Genomic DNA, 17,185 nt, shown 5'->3' with positions numbered 1-17,185 from the left:
CTCAAAATTTGATTGCAAGTGTTTCGGGAAATGATGGGTGTAGGGGTGGGGGGGGGATCGGAATTTGCCCTCTAATCACTTTCGAATTATACAAAAGGCACTAGTCCTCTCAATTTCCAATCGAGTGAGCCCTTTTCGAAGCTTCTGTGACAAAACTTTCTATAAAAACCTTATATGCCCCAAGGGCATAACTTACGACCCTTGTCCAGAGGGCTATAGGGGGAGGACTGTCATCCTTAACGACATAATTTCCAGACCTTTCAATCACCTTGAACAAACTGGCCATATAAAAGTGTTGATCGAAAATGTTTGGGAAAATGATGGGCGTGGGAAGGCTTGATTCTCCCTCCGATTACTTTTGACTGTTACAAAGGATAATAGCCATCTCAATTTCCAATCGAATGAGCCCTTTTTGAAGTTTTTACGACAACGCTTTCTATAAAAACCTTAAATGCCCCTCGGGCAAAACTTACAACCTTAGCCCCTAGGGCTGTGGGGGGGGCTCATACCGAAAGACATAATTTACAGACCCTTCAACTACGTTTAACGAAATGCCTATATCAAAATGTTGATCGGAAGTGTTTAGGGGAATGTTGGGCGTGGGGGGGGCATTCACCCGCCGATTGCTTTTGACTATTGACAAGGGCACAAGCCCGCTCAATTCCCAATTGAATGAGGCCTTTTTGAAGTTTCTACGGCTACACTTTCTATAAAAATCTATATGCCCTCAGGGCATAACTTACAATCTTTGCCAAGGGGGCTATGGGGGTTTGTCATCCTCAGAGACATTATATCCGGACCTTTCAACTATGTTGAACAAAATGGTTATCTAAAAATTTTGATTGAATGTGTTCGGGGAAATAATGAGCGTGAGAGTGGGTTAGTTGCCCTCTGATCACTTTTGACTATTAAAAAGGGTACTAGCCCTTTCAGTTTGCAATCGAATGATCCCTTTTTGAAGTTTCTATGACAATATTTTCTATAAAAAAAACCTCAGATGACCCCAGGGCATAACTTACAACCCTTGCCCTAAGGGTTGTAGGAGTGGTGGTCTTCCTCAAAGACCTAATTTACTGAACTTTAAACTACTTTGAACAAAATGGCTATCTCAAAATTGGATGTGTTTGGGGAAACGGTGGGCGTGAGAGGGAGGTTAGTTGCCCTCCAATAACTTTCTACAATGGAATTGGGCACTAGCCCTTTCAGTTTCCAATCAAATGAGCCCTTTCTGAGGTTTCTACCCTTATCCTGAGGACTCGGGGGAAGAGCTGTCATCCTCAAAGACATGATTTCCAGAACTTTCAACTACGTTGAACAAAATGGCTATCTCAAAATTTTGATTGGATGTGTTTGGGGAAACGTTGGGCGTGAGAGGTTGGTTAGTTGCCCTCCAATCACTTTCGACTTTAAAAAAGGGCATTAGCCCTTTGAATTTCCAATTGAGTGAGCCCTTTTTGAAGTTTCTACAACAATGCTATCTATAAAATCTTTATATGCCCCCAGGGCACAACTTACAACCCTTGCCCTGAGGGGGGGGGGGTCTTATCGTCTTCCAAGACTTAAATTCTAGAACTTTCAACTACGTTGAACAAAATGGCTATCTCAAAATTTTGCTGGATGTGTTTTGGAAAATGGTTTGCGTGAGAGTGGGGATAGTTGCCCCTCAATCACTTTCTAGTATTAAAAAGGGCACTAGCCCTTTCAGTTTGCAATTGAATGAACTCTTTTTGAAGTTTTTAAGACAACGCTCTATCTATAAAAACCTTATATGCCCGCTGGGCGTAACTTACAACCCTTGCCCTCAGGGGTTAGGGGGGTCATCTTCAAAGACCTAATTTCTAGAACTTTTAACTACGTTGAACAAAGTGGCTATCTCATAAATTTTACTGGATGGGTTTGGGGAAATGGTGGGCGTGAGAATGGGGATAGTTACCCCCCAATCACTTTCTACTATTAAAAAGGGCACTAGCCTTTTCGATTTCCAATTGAATGAGCCCTTTTTGAAGTCTCTACAACAACACTTTCAATAAAAATCTCATATGCCCCCAGGGCATAATTTACAACCCTTGCCCTGAGTGGTATGGGGGGTTTTCCATCCTCAAAGACATAATTTCCAGAACTTTCAACTACGTCAAACATAATGGCTATCTCAAAATTTTGACTGTATTTGTTTGGGGAAATTGAGGGCGTGAGAGGGGGGGGGGCTAGTTGCTCTCCAATTACTTTCGACTATTAAAAAGGGCACTAGCCCTTTCAATTTGCAATCGAATGAGCCCATTTTGAAGTTTCTAGGACAACGGTTTCTATAAAAACCTTATATGCCCCCAGGGCATAACTTACAACCCTTGCCCTGAGGACTGTGGGGGGGGGATTTGTCTTCCTCAAAGACGTAATTTCCAGAACTTTCAACTACGTTGGACAACATTTTTATCTCAAAATTTTGATTGGATGTGTTGTGGGAAATTGTGGGCGAGTGAGGTGGGGCTGTTGCCCTCCAATCACTTTTGGCTATTAAGAAGGGCATTAGCGCTTTGAATTTCTAATCAAATGAGCTCTTTTTGAAGTTTCTACGACAACGTTTTCTATGAAAATCTTATATACCCCCAGAGCATAATTTACAACCCTTGCCATGTGGGCTATGGGGGGAGCGTTCTCCTCAATGACTTAATTTCTAGATCTTTATAATAATAATAATAATAATAATTTATTTTTGACCCACCATACAGAAAATGAAGTGGAGTAACACAAGAAAAGAAAAAAAACAAAAAAAACACAAAGATACATTTAACAACAACACAATAAATGACTATTGCACTCAATGCGCTGTGGCTACCCCGATAAATGGGTGGTTAACACCCAAAGTAGCATAAATGTTCTCTTGAAGACGGCTACTTTTTCTGACAAAACAATTTACAATATCCGGAGCGCCAAAAATCCGCATCATCTTTCTATTACTGTATCTGCGAGGCAGATACAATAAAAACTTGCAATATCTGAAATACATAATTCTAATATCGCTAATATCCCCTGGCCGAAACAGGATGTGAAGGCCAGCTGGGAACAAAACCGCATGGTCACAAAAGCTCGAGTACAATTTAGCCAATGCTTTTCTGTTATATCTTCCCCTGTTGGGGACAATTTTGGCATACCCCAGTTTCAGCTTCTCTTTACTATCACTCAATGCCTGGAAACGAAATAAAGTAAGCGATTTGCAAATATTGATCCCAAGCCATCGGAAAGATTCAACACTTTTTACAGAAAATACGCCGCAATCAAGCGGCGTCGCTGAAGATTTTGAATTACACACTAAATATTCGCATTTATCAGTGTTGAGGCTTAATCCAATTTCCCCATACAGCCGCGTTACTAGTAGCACACACTTCATTAATGTAAACTTTGACCTGCTAACAAGCATAAAATCATCCGCATATGCAATATAGGAGAAGTTTGACAACCCTAAAGAGTAAGAAAGCTGTATCATATTAAGAACATTCAATAAACAAGCTTTAAAAATATGAGGTGAAAGCACACAACCCTGACGGACCCCAGATCTAACTGGGATTTTGCCAAAGGCCCGGGAGCCCTGCCTCAACTGAATAAATGAATTCTGGTACCAAAACCGAAGTACACAAATAATTGAACTATTCATGCTCAAACGTGCCAGAGAAAACTATGCCTGAGAGTGACAAACAGTATCGAAAGCTTTAGATAGGTCTAACGCACAAAAGTGAACTTCCGTTTTTAAACGTTGTGCTTCTTGTAACACCTTTGCAAGTATACGGTGGGCATGCTGGCATCATATACGCGACTTAAAACCGAACTGATTTACGTCATAATCCACCTTATCTTGAATAAATGGGAGCAACACATATTCAAATAAGTTTACTTAAATTACAAGCTACAGTGATAGGGCGGTAGGATCCACAATTTAGCGGATCCTTCACTTGCTTCAGAACAGAGGTACCACACAGGAAAGAGTCAGGCACTAGTGAGCTACTAACACACTTCTGAAAAGGTAGTTGCAGATGACTAATTAACTCGGGAGAATCGATTCTTAAATGTTCAACACAAATTCCGTCCAAATCAACAGACTTAGATTTTAGTTTGTTAATGCTTTTCACAACAGACTCAGCACTAATAGGGATAATATCTTTCTGGCGTAGTCTACGCGGAATAACTGAATCAAGCAATCTGCAAAACCTGGAATGGACTGAATAATTTACTGTACTGAAAACTGTCGAGTAATGACTAACCCATGAATCACCAGGAATTAAACTGAACGAAACAGTCGGGTTTAGCTTACTAGAATTCACCACTTCACTCCATTCCCAAGGATTTTTTGGAAATTCCTTACCCTTATATCGGACACTTCGCAAATAAGATTTGAATTCAGATTTAGTTTTTCTTTTAATATTAAATACATGACCCGAAATGGGGCGTCCACACGCATTCCATATCCGAAGCCACATTTTTGCCCGATTTTAAAAAATTTTTAACTGAGGGTCCTCTTTCCATAAAGAACTTCTTGTTTTCGAACGAATACGCGAAACAGGGACAGCTATGGCCTCGGCTTGTTTAAGGCAGGCAACAATCAGAGAATAGTAAGAATTAAGTTGTGATCGAGCATTAGGTGAGAGGACACTGGTACAAAGTAAATGGCAAGGAACTGTCACAGATGAGAGCAGAGTTGCCAAAGTACAGATATATAAGGTGCAGTTAACTTTATTCCATTCACGCTTATTATACCATTTCGTGCCCCGTACAGAAGATTCACACTGATTCGGGCCAGAAGAATGCGAAACAGAGACGGTAAAAGAGAGGGGGAGGTGATCATAATCTCTTTCTTCATCATGAACCTCGACACTCAAGCATATCACACCAGCCGAGCAAACACAGTGGTCTATATCAGACACACGTCCGCTATTATGAATATACCAAAAATCTGCACTCTTAGCTACTATCTTATATCCATCTGGCAAAGACTGAAGCACAAGATCAGACCGAGTTGACTCTCTATTTATGTTACAATTTAGGTCTCCCACTATGATCCACTCAAAGCTATGACTTTCAATATTCCGAAGGAAATTCTTCAGAGAAGACACAATTTTTGTGAATTTATTAAGTGACAAAACTGTTTTTTTTTTATCATGAGGTAGGTAAGTATTGATAATCACTAGATCTGCAATTCGAAGGGCATTAAAATTATCGCAAGAGTGTATGCACTGGGGAGAGAAGCACGAAAGTCTATTACTCATAAGAAATGCAAGCCCTCCGGAAAGTCTGCCCCTCGTACGTCTGGCACTGATTGTATAAACTCCATGTTCGTCACTTCTGTTTAGTAAGCTGTCGCTTACAGCCGGAAAAAGATGTTCGTGCAGCAACACGATGTCAAAATCGTTCATTTTCTGATTTATTGAATAATCTTTGTCTTTGGTGCCATTTATGTTGAAAGAACACACAGAAAACGTTACTGATCCAGTCATTTCTTGTTCGAGGCACGCTTAGCTATGGCACTGCGGATTACGTGGCACTTACCGCTGCAGCGGGAACAGCGGGGAGGGCTGGTGCAACTGACCTTCACATGATCAGGTGATTGACACTTATAACAGCAACGGGGAGGACGGAGGCACTCAAATACTCGGAAAATTTCATATTCTACCTTAAGTCCGTGACGAAGTGCATTTGAAAGCCCAACAGCATCGTAGAAGAATATCTTAACAGTCAAGGACTGCCCGAGGCGCTTAGCGTCTACAACTCCTTTACGCCCCACGAACAAACTGACGTCATAATCTAGCGGTATGCCTTTAACTATTCCAACGAGTTTCCACTCTTGAAGTTTTGCATCGCACTTCAGAACATTAGGTACCGCATCATAAAAGTCCTTTGCAGCAACTGGGTCAATCTGCACTAAAAGTTTATTGCCCGACGGCTTGATAGAATGAATGGCTTGGTGTCCCTTGATTTGGTCAATGGCATCGCAACGTTTCACAGGATTGTTAAGCTCGGGAGAAATTCCAGAGATTACTACAGTAGTAGTGGATGTGTTTACATTTGGCTTAAACGAGGCACTGGGCAGGGAGGGAAAATTCAGATCATAAGATGTCACTTTCTCGTTTATCTGCTTAAGCGCTCCGTCTAGAGAGCTAATCTTGCTGACCAGCCTGGAGTAAGCTATTGCGGGGATAACCAGCACTTCTGTAGGTAAGAAAATGACAAAAATTGGGAGCGGGGTATTATCAGAGTCACATTGACGCAAAAAGTCCAAACTATCTTTCAAATTTCTACGCGAAGCTAGGTCACCCTGCCGCTGTGGAACAGATTTATTCGCATCTGCTATTCCCCAAAACTCCGCTTTGGCGTCTTTAATGACGTTATCATCAAAAAATTCCAGTGCATGATTGATTATCGTCACGTCGTCGATTCCTTCCCGAAAATTTGATTGGAGAAAATTCAGAACAGGCGAATATGCATATTCCACTAACATCTTGCTCACGTTATAGCAATAATAACTGCAATGCCAATTCAAGGTCAAAAAGAGTCCATTGATATAGTTAGGTCAATATCCAAACAATTAATCCTTATGCGCAATGCGAAAGTATAATCTTTCCTGGAAAACAACTTCACCGTCTAAGTGCAGAATGATGTTTTTCTGGTGGTTTCAAAGCGAGAAAAGTAAGTGAAGTGTTGGAGGCTGTCTACCTTGTCCCTGCAATTTAAGGGGTAAGCCCAGCGGGTACCACAGCTCTCGCTAACAACTCTCCACCCCTCTTCTGATTACTTTTCTTTCCCCACCTCAATCTCAGCGTAATTGCCTACGAATATCGTATGCCCAGTTTGATCTTAATTGTGAACTTTTATAATTTTGAAGGTCACTGAATTAATTAAGTTCTTGTTAGTGAAGTATAAGTCTAAAAACAGGTGCTTAAACTCTGAAGACTGACAATGAAAATGTACTGTCCCAAGGGAATTTGATATAGCCAGCAAAGCGATAATCTGATTATGTAAATAAATCCAAACTGAAAGTCCACAGAGGAAAATCACAGCTTTAGCAGGGTTATATCCGAAAAAAATTGGTGTTAACACAACGAAGTCTGAATCAATACTTTCAACTACGTTGAACAATATGGCAATCTCAAAATTTTGATTGGATGTGTTTGAGGAAATGGTGTGCGTGGAAGGGGTGTTAGTTGCCTTTCAGTCACTTTCAACTATTAAAAAGGGCACAAGCCCTTCCAATTTTCAATCGAATGAACCCTTTGCAAAGTTTCTACGACAACTCCTTCGATACGGAGTGCCCTTGTCTAAAAAAAAAGAAATAAATAAATAAATAATACATTGTGCCAACATCGTTCTTTACTTAAGCAGCGCTATTGCGCAGCCTGTGATCATGGACAATATAGAAGAGATGTACCGTATGACTACCGATTTACACAGACTACATGATGAGTTAAATGCAATTGTGAAAAAAGAGTGTAATAGCCATATTATTGTTCCATTTTTGAAACAAAAAATGTTTCTCTTTTCCTGCTAGGTATTTTAGCAGGATACCAGGCCACCAATGTCAAGACAGGCAGATAAGCGGATAGACACACACAGGGGTTTTTATCAAAGTTTGATACATTTTCCAAACAGGATTTTTTCAAAGCCAGAAATGAGCAAACTGAATTTTTTTTGAAATCTCAGAGACATGTGAATTGGAATATTCAGTTGTTGTTTTTTTTTTTACCAAAGTCTTGGGTTTTATTTATTTGTTTATGGTGATTTGTGGTAGTTTTATGCTTGGAACTTTAGTTGACTTTATGTCTGTTTATTTTTGGTGTAATGGAGCTCTTTACTTTTCTTTGAAAAACTTATTATTTGAAAAAAGTTGTTTAAATTAATAGGCTTACCAAGCCTTTATCACCAAGCTTTGTTATCTAGGCATATGCAAACTTGAAGGCTTCAATTAATCTGTGTAAGCCTAATACTTGGCTATCTAAGGTAGAGCTCAATTTGGCATTAATTGGGCTTAATTGAGGCTCATCTACGATATTTACTATGTAGGATAGAAAAATTCCAGAGCCGGGCAGAGGAGGGCTGAATAAACGCATTCCACCATACATCTCAATTTCAACTGGATCATGGAACTGCAAGAGTAAAGACAAAATTATTTAGCAGTCATAAAAAAAACATACATCGAGTCTGAGTCAAAATCTTCTAAACTTAACCTTTTGAGTTATGGTTCTTGAAATATTAGGGTTCCGGTAACATTTCAAGCTTTTTATTTCCAACACTGCTGGGCTGTCACCTCAACATATTTCTTTTCAAAATAACTTTGGTTTTTAATTTGTAGCCAAAAAAGATGAATATAGAAAAAAAATTCTAGGATATCACTGACATAACCGGAGGCTTCTTTTCTGTCATACCATTTGACTCAACGTATTTCTGTTGCTGCAAGCCTTTGAAATTTTTTTAACATTTATATATTACAGAAAATTTTTATACCTATCAATAAACAATTTATAATCAAAGAAAAAATAGTTTACCCACCTCTTGGAGGTAACGAGGATTTCCAAATTCACAAGTATCCAAAAAGTCTATGAAATTCTTAAAAGCCGTTGTTGATGCAAGTTTCTATTTTTGAAGAAACAAACGCAATGAAACCAAAGGGCAATTTGTTCATTGTTTGATGTAGTATATGTTATTGAGAAGGGCATATATTTTGAACTTTATTTTCTAAAAAGATGAAGGACATTCATGTAAGCCTTTCAGAAAATGTTAAATAGTGTTCAACTAAATTAAAACGCGTTATATGTATACGGACTGTCCTCGCTCAGGAATGGCTGATTACATTAATTTCGAAATTTGAGAAAATGAAAAGGGAGATGATCATAAAGGCATTGTTTAAATGCTACCACTGCTGCTACAACTACCACCACTGCTACTGCTTAAATTTACCATTACGGTGAGGCAAAATTGACTGTAAATAATGATTGTGTGACTGCTAATAATTGATATTTTAGCAATCTTTTATTATGTGTAACACTGTACAACATGCTTCAGTATTCTAAAATAGACCGAAAGCGCTATTTTAGCACTATTACAGTCATGAATTTTAGAATGGGGCTTACCTGGTCTAATCGGCACTTCCAATGTTGTATAATAAAAATCTCAAAACAAAATATAAAATTATAAGACAGCATCATTCAGGTAGGGGGGGGGGGCTGGAGCCCCCCTCCAATATGGGAGCCCATGATTACAGTCAATTTCGTGACTATAGCACCAAAAATCACTGTTTAGCACGCAAATTAGGAGAAATGTAGAACTTTTTGAACTGACCATGGTGGCCACTCTGCTACTGTGTTGACAGATGGGCTTGTTTTTCGCCCCGTGAGCTTGTTTTAGCCGTCTTGAGCGGCTGAATTTGGGAATGGTCGTGGGGTGGCAACGTGATTTTTTTTTAATGGGCTTATTTTGACTGAAAGTTCAAAACCAGACACAAATTCCAAAATCACGGTGGCTCAGCCGTGGCTATACATTAAAATGATAAGAGCCCTCCCTTAATACATGGAACGCTATTTATTCTGAAATGCTTTCCCTCTAGGAATTTATTTCCGCCATTGCTGAGATGGCTCTGCTTTAGGAGTCTTAGGTTAGGATGCGAGCAAAATATTGCTAATTTAAAGGAATATACTTGAGAAGTTTCTTAATATGATTGCTACAAGGAATTTTATTGCTGCTCAGATTAAGCAAAGACTTCAATTTTGTGCAGATCTATCCTTTTTGATATATTTGACAGATCTATCCGACCTTCTTGTGGCCTAAGCTAGGCTTAGTCTAGAATTGGGGCTGTTGCGAAAAAATCATGTTAAGAAAATGATTTATAATTTTTAATATGCAGATTTACCTAGTTGTAATGGTACATACCTAGAGAAGGAAACATGTTAAAGAACAATCCATACTTGATAATATATAGAAATAATTGTTGCTTATATCTTGCTTGTAGCCCTGCTATACATTACCCCTAGGCCCTTCCCCTGAATATGCAAATACATAACTGAAATTCGTCCATAGTACCAGTAAATTTAATCAACTGTGACAACACAAGAACCAGAAAAACAAGTGATTGGTCGCAGAATGCATTGGAAATATATAATTTGGGTTATATATTTGCACATTAGGGAAGGGAGTTAGGGGTAAAGTACGCTGACCAATTTTGTAAGAGCTGCAGGGTTTTATACTAAGTCTCCAGAGTAGGATACTTTGCTCATCTGCAGTGTCTATGACGGTTAATATGGACTTCGAAATAAATTATTTGCCGCCAGATCAAGTTGATTACGGACATGAGTTCCTGATTAAACTGGCCAAATCTAAACTTTCAGACACACAGAAGAGCAAAAGCAAAATACGGTGTTTTGCGTTCCTGAAAACTGCGGCTGAACGAATTCTGCGGTGCTTAAACAAATGCCTCCTGCTCTGGATTCGCCCCTCAAACTGAAATTTTTATCTCCTGTGATTTGCTTGTCTCAGTTTCGACCCTGATTTGGAGACTTGCCATTGAGAATTGTTGCTACCACTGATCTTAGTACCTTGGAGAATCAGTGGACGAAACTATTGGACGTTAACTAGTCATCTGTGTGTGGAGGAACAATCCCCAAAGACTCCTCTCAGTTCTGGATAGCTGTCCTACATTATCTTGATGCTGCTGGGGCACCTCCTTTTCCTGAGTTAGCCAAGTGGGCATTTACCCTGTTGAGTATTCCAATTAGCAATGCGATAGTGAAGCGGTCCTTTTTCTATGATGAATGTCATTAAGAGCAATCTCCGAAGCCGTATGCCCTTGAACATGTTAAACTCAATACTTGTGTTCAGGCTGTGGTTGTCAGCCTGTGGATCTTGTTGTTTGATGTTTGAGCCTACAAAGCTTATGCTGCTTTTCAATAGTGATAATTTATAAGGCTTCTAAAGTCGAAGAAACAGACCAAACAACTCATCTAGTTGATCTAAACAATATTCTAGCCTCCTTTGAGTCTTATATCTTTTAGTGTCTTATGGATCTAAGTGCCTTTCTTTTTTATATCTGTCCGTATTATTTCATCTTGGGATTACGAAGGCTTTTGTATTAACCCCGTTCTCACGTTTCTTTTTCAGGCCTTACTTTAATCATGAAATTATCTTTAAATATGTGTTGCAACTGTCCCAAATAACGTGTACCAAAACTTTTTATGCGATAATAAACTAAAGATATTGTATGTCTTCGGCTTGTGGTTGTTACTAGCGTATCCATAGGAATATGTTATATTATGTTCTAAAAGTTTATAAAAACTTTAACCATTATGACACATAGACCTGCAGCTAAAAACAGATGAATTTTGGCAGACCATGAAAAATGGTGGTTCTTCCATGAAACCGGAGCAGGATGAACCAAGGGTAAGTAAGCAAGGTAAAAGTAGAGCTATATGAGAGGCAAAACTTTTTCTGACTTTAGAATGAAAGAACTCTTTTAGCACTATTTCATCATGTGTAGGACTATGGCACGTGCTTCAAGTTTTTGTACTTTCGTATTCGTAATACAACTTTTTAATTTTGTCATGGACGAAATGGTGAGATTTTGAAAAAAGGTTAAGGGATTAACAAAAAGTGTGCACCGCATTTTCCACATTTGTTTTGAAAGATTTGTGCGAAGTTTGATTTAACCAGGACCACCTTTTTGCCGTGTTTGTTTCGAAAGATTTGTGCGAAGTAATCTTTTTTGACTTTAGCACCAAAAATTGTTGTGAAACACGCAAATTTGGGCAATTTTAGCACTATATGAACTGACCCAAAGAGTATGGGAAACTTATATCTGATATGTACGGGGAACTGATATCAGTTTTCCATACTTTTTGAACTGACCTTGATGGCAATCTTGGTTTTCAAAGGCTCAGGCGTATTTTGGCTATTTTTTCATATGCTCGGGTTGTTTTACTTTCTAGCAACCCTGCTGTGCTAACTCGGTAGGTAAGAAGAAGAAAGAAATGAATTGAATAGTCTAGTACTTTTTGCATATCTTTCACTCGTTTATGGTTTATGATTGACAATTTTATACATATTTTTTGGTGCCGAAGAAGGCGAAATTCGAGCGTGTTTTCTGTACCAACAACAACTCATCTATGGTACCACTAACATGGGTAGAGTGTTTCTTGAACATTGTGGTGGATCAAAGCTTTTTACTTGTTCACGTTGCCAAGCTGTTTTGACAAATAGAGCTGAATTACTTAGTACTAGGTTTACTGGTAAGTTAATAGGCTATGTCAGCTAAGTATATTACATAGCATTAGAAGAAAGGGAAATACACCACTTAGAATCCCAGGCTAGCTTGTGCAAAGATCTTTCAAAACACATGCCTTAGCCTATCACTGCAATGCATATCATCTCCCTATTGGGGCTTATATATTTCTAGGCTATAAGGTAATATACCAGTTTTCAGTCAATATAAAACATGTTTCAAATTATAAAAAATAGGCCTATAGGCTACTAGCTCCATAAGCAGGTTCAAGATGTGGTTTTTAAAGGTATACCCACTTCTTCTTATAAAAAGGTAAGATCCAATTTCCTTTAAATATTGCTTTATGATGTCCTCCCACCCTAGACAAGGACAACCTGCTTTCCATTTAGCTCTAGACAGTTGGCCAAAAAGGACAATCTTTGGCAATCTGTCACCCTTCATTTGCAGAATTTGCCCTAGCCACCTCAACCTTTCTTTCTTTATAGCCCTAGAAAGCAGTATTACCTTAATTACCTTAATTCGCACTTCGGAGCAAATTAAGGTCCATACTGGATCTGTTGTGCTCCGGGTCAAATGATGGCAAAAATTCGTCACTGTGTTAGGGCCCAGTGACACGCCATAGGAGAGGTCTGCTGGAGAGATGCAATTTAAGCCCACTTGGTAACAGTGGCCACAAGGTTGGTATGGCCTGTAAAGACCATTCTCAGTGGTATAGAGCTGACACCACCACACAACAGCAACTTCGGATCGAGTATGCGAGATGGTTGGGTATGACAAGCGGCATCAGCCTCCTAGCAAGACACTCATTATGATAAAGTTGGCATCAGTCAGTAGTTGAGTGGGACGGACAGTCCCACTCATATTTCCATGGCTTGTTATTCCATTCCTTGTCAAGTCTGGACTTGAAGGACGCAGCCGTAGGTGCAGTCGCCGTTTCAGCTTGAAGGCTATTCCAATCATTGACAAAACGCTCGGAAAAGAAGTGTTGCCGCGTTTGTGTTTTAACAAAACGTTTTGACAGCTTATGTGAGTGTCCTCTTGTCTGGTGCTGACTTGAATGTTTGGTAAAGAGGGGGTTATTTGGTTGTGCGTTATACTTGTAGGTCAGCATCATATCACCGCAGCAGCATCTGAAGACAAGTGTTGGCAGCTGCATGCGTTCAAGTCTCGTGTTGTATGGGAGATCTTGTAGGCCGGCTTTGCATTTTGTGACATATCTCTGAACTCCTTTGATTAGACTGGTGTCATTCTTATAAGAAGGGGAGGTGAAACATATACCAAAATCCAGAACAGGTCTACCTATAGCCTTATAGAGCCGTAGAAAGACTGTACGGGAGTGGCTGGTTATAGTGCGTTTGAGGAGACCAAGACTTGAATTTGCTTTTGAAACTGCTTGTTGCCAGTGGCCGTGGAACTTCAGTTGTTCATCTATCAGCACTCCTAGATCTCTTTCTTCGGGACTTGTCTTTAGTACTAAGCTAGCCAGTGAATTGGGATCGGACATGCTATACTGGTATACTGGGATCGGACACTGCACTTTAATGTGTTGAATTCAAGTAGCCAATCTTGTGCCCACATTTGGATTTTATGAAGGTCATGCTGCAGACTTTGTTGGTTTGCAGGCCCAAACAGCTTGGAGTCATCAGCATAGAGAGTGATGTTGTTTTCTGTTCCGTTCATCATATCGTTGATGTATATAAGGAATAGGGTAGGGCCCAAGACAGTACCTTGGGGTACTCAGCTTACAACATCACATGGTTCGGAGAAGACCTTATCACCATTATTTGTGAAGAGTCAAACCTGCTGACTCCGACCAGTCAGAAAGTCCATGACCCAATCGACCACGTCCGAGTGGGTACCTGCTGCTGAAAGTTTCAATCTGAGACAGTTGTGTGGTACCTTGTCGAAAGCCTTGGCTAGGTCCACTAAAATCAGGTCCACAGGGGTTCCTTTCTCCAGGTAATCTGTTATGGTGCTGTATGTCTCAAGGAGATTGGTCTCAACCAATTTTCCTGGCAGAAATCTGTGCTGGTTGGGGGAAAGTATATTCTTATTACGGAGATGTGTCAAAATATCAGCATTGACCCTCCGCTCAAGGGTTTATGCCACCACTGAGGTCAGACTGATGGGTCTGTAGTGTATGGCTTTAGTGCGGTCACCTTTCTTGAATATTGGGGGTGACATGGGTCAGCTTCCAGTCTTTGGGTACCTTTTTTGAGTCAAGCGACAGTTGGAATATATTGCATAGTGGTTGTGCAATTTCTTTGGCAAGCTCCTTCAATAGTCTTGGGTGCAAATTATCAGGACCGGCGGACTTATTGACGTCTAGTGCTTCAAGTCGCTTTTGGACGACAGGGGGGGAGAGTAGAATAGGTGGTATTGGGTTAGGGATGTCGTATGGTGGACTATGAGGAAGAGGACCATCTGGTTCATTGGTGAAAACCAACGCAAACTGCCTGTTGAGGAGTTCGGTGATGTCCTTCAAGTTGGTCACTTTCTTGCTATCATCTGTACTGAGTGCTTTTACTGACCATCTGCTATGGTCCTTACTTGATACATACTTCCAGAACTTCTTCGGGTTATTCTTACTATCATCAGCCAGCTTGGACTCGTACCGTGCGTAAAGTTGTTTAGTTAGGCTTCTTAGTTTGTTTCAAGCTTTCGCAAATTTTTGGTAGTGTTCTTCCTTCCCTCCTTTATTGTACTTTCTCCAGTACCGTCCCCTCCTGTTTGTTTCCTTGCGTATCTCAGGGGTCATGAAAGGCAGTGTTTTGGGCTTTGGCGTGAGTTTTACTAACGTGTGTTTTTTTTGAAGTGTAAGTAGCTCGTCCTTTAGGTTAGCCCATTGTTGGTTAACGTCCCTTTGAAGTAAAGGTGACCAAACTATGCCTTCCAGCTCTTTTCTGATTGCCCTATAGTCTACATAAGTTTTCTTTATGTATTCATTTTTTATCTTACAAAACGACACATTCACTTCTAGGATTATATGATTGCTCTTTCCTAGAGGAGCTAAGTAATTTATGTTCTGAAGCTGGTCTTTATCCCATAAGAACACTAGGTCCAGTAGAGTTGGTCTCTGGAAAAGTCGGCCTCTAGTAGCTTGTTCGACAATCTGGTAGAGATTAAGGTCTTGAAGGCAGTCTATGAATAGATTCTGCTTCTGTTCGTAAGTACAGGTATCTACGGATATCCCTCCTTTAAGCTGAGACCTGGCAAGTTGAAATAACAAGCTATAAAAAGGTTCCCTATGTAATTCATAGTTGCTTTACGCTGCATTGTTGCTCTTCTCTGCTCGGTTTCTTGGAAATCTGGGGCAGACGGGTTTCTGTAAATACAGCGTACTCAGGTTATTACTCCACCGCTGTCATCACATAAGTCGAACCATACAGATTCGACAAATTGTGAGTTACCTGGGAGACATAATCATTGTATACTATAACAAGTCTTGAATAGCGCCAACGGACCATGCCTGCATTCTAAAGACTGTAGGCTTGACATGACACCATACCCTGGAATCTTAACATGGGAATCTTCGAGCCTTTTTCTACTGAACTTGGGACAAACCTCGGTCAATAGGACCAGATCATAATTTTTGGAATAAATCACGGGTTTCAGCTTGTTCAATTTGTTAGGAAGTTGGTCGACGTTAGTAATTAGAGCATAAAAATCTGTACCTACTCGTTTTTGGTGTTGCTTACTCTGGTCGTTAGTCCCGTTGCCCGGTTGATCCGAGTCCTCATCTGTTTTGCCTAAAGTGGTTGCTGGTGCCTTCGAGTTAGCAGTGTAGTAGCTTCCAGAGCTTGTTTCACTCTCCAATGAGCTGTCACTAGTCATGGATGAGAGTCTTTCCATAGAAGAAGCACTAACATGTTCGGTAACACCCATATTTACATTATTTACATAGTTCACAACTTGGAAATCTACATCTGCATTGGTTTCGGAGGAGAGACTTCTCCTCTGCTTTTCGCGTTTTTTGACACAATACAAAGGTCACGGATTGCGAGGTTTTTTTCACCACCAGCTATTCTGTCCTTAAGCTCTGCAACAAGTGCTTTATATCTCTCTCGATCTTGTTTCGATTGATCATGGCGTAACTGTACTGCTCCTTTCCTTGAGAGAGACTCTTTCAAAATCTGTTTTTTAATTTGAAAGGATGACACAGTAAACAAAAGGGGCGGTGCCGTATATCGGGTTGGATCGCTAGGCTGTATATTCTGCTTTAGGCGACGGACATTAGTTATGGGACCGCAATAGATTCCGTACTCGGTTGATAAAAACTGCTTGAGAGCGTTAGTGTCATCAATGGAAGTGTCAATACCGTATACAACAATGTTGTTTTTCCGTGACTCTTGGTCTTTTTCAGCACGGATGATCTGTTGTACTTCGGATTCTAACGACTGCTGAAAGTTAGCACTAAGTGCTTGGAATTCTGCTTGCACAATTTGCTTCGTTTCATCCATGCTACATTTTGAGGATAGGGCCACTTCCACATTATTTACTTTGTCTTTTATAGAACCTAGCTCAGCTCTAAGTGCACTCTTAGTTTGCGCTATGGTATTGGAGAGACTACTCTGAAGGTTTCCTATTGCTTGCGTGATCACAGTGGTGATATCTTGGATAGTAGCTGCGGGTTGGGGAGGGATATTGGATCTAGGGGTGGTCACATTTGATTTGCACCAAGCACAGTCCCAATTGAAACCATTTTTCTCCTGCATTTTGACGACAAGTTCATACTCTGCGTTAGATATTTTCAGGGAGTCACAATATATCCATTTTCTACAACCATCACAAAGTACTGCTTTAGAGTCCTCTACTAGGTCTAAAGTGCATAACAGGCATCTGTCCAATTTTTTCTGGGGGCTCTCTCTGAGACATTTCGATTTTGCTGGCATTTCGGGCACAAACAAATTTTCCACCAACAGGTATTGAACCATATTT

At 40.1% G+C, this 17,185-nt stretch overlaps 1 protein-coding gene across 1 annotated transcript in view; it reads left to right on the top strand.

The window, feature by feature from the left end:
• Positions 1–12,011: 12,011 nt before the first annotated feature.
• Ype (yippee zinc finger protein) overlaps positions 12,012–17,185 on the top strand; it is a 44,145-nt gene continuing 38,971 nt past the window's right edge. The window contains exon 1 of the mRNA XM_089095568.1: positions 12,012–12,254. Coding sequence (XP_088951694.1) covers positions 12,146–12,254 — 109 coding nt within the window. The 5' untranslated portion in view covers positions 12,012–12,145. The remainder of the gene's footprint in view (positions 12,255–17,185) is intronic.

This window comes from Artemia sp. Qi Xiang Cuo, chromosome 10 (genome assembly GCF_049724085.1).
Source record: "Artemia sp. Qi Xiang Cuo chromosome 10, ASM4972408v1, whole genome shotgun sequence".
In the NCBI taxonomy this organism is placed as follows: Eukaryota; Metazoa; Arthropoda; class Branchiopoda; order Anostraca; family Artemiidae; genus Artemia; species Artemia sp. Qi Xiang Cuo.
This window is presented reverse-complemented; position numbering and strand designations above follow the sequence as displayed.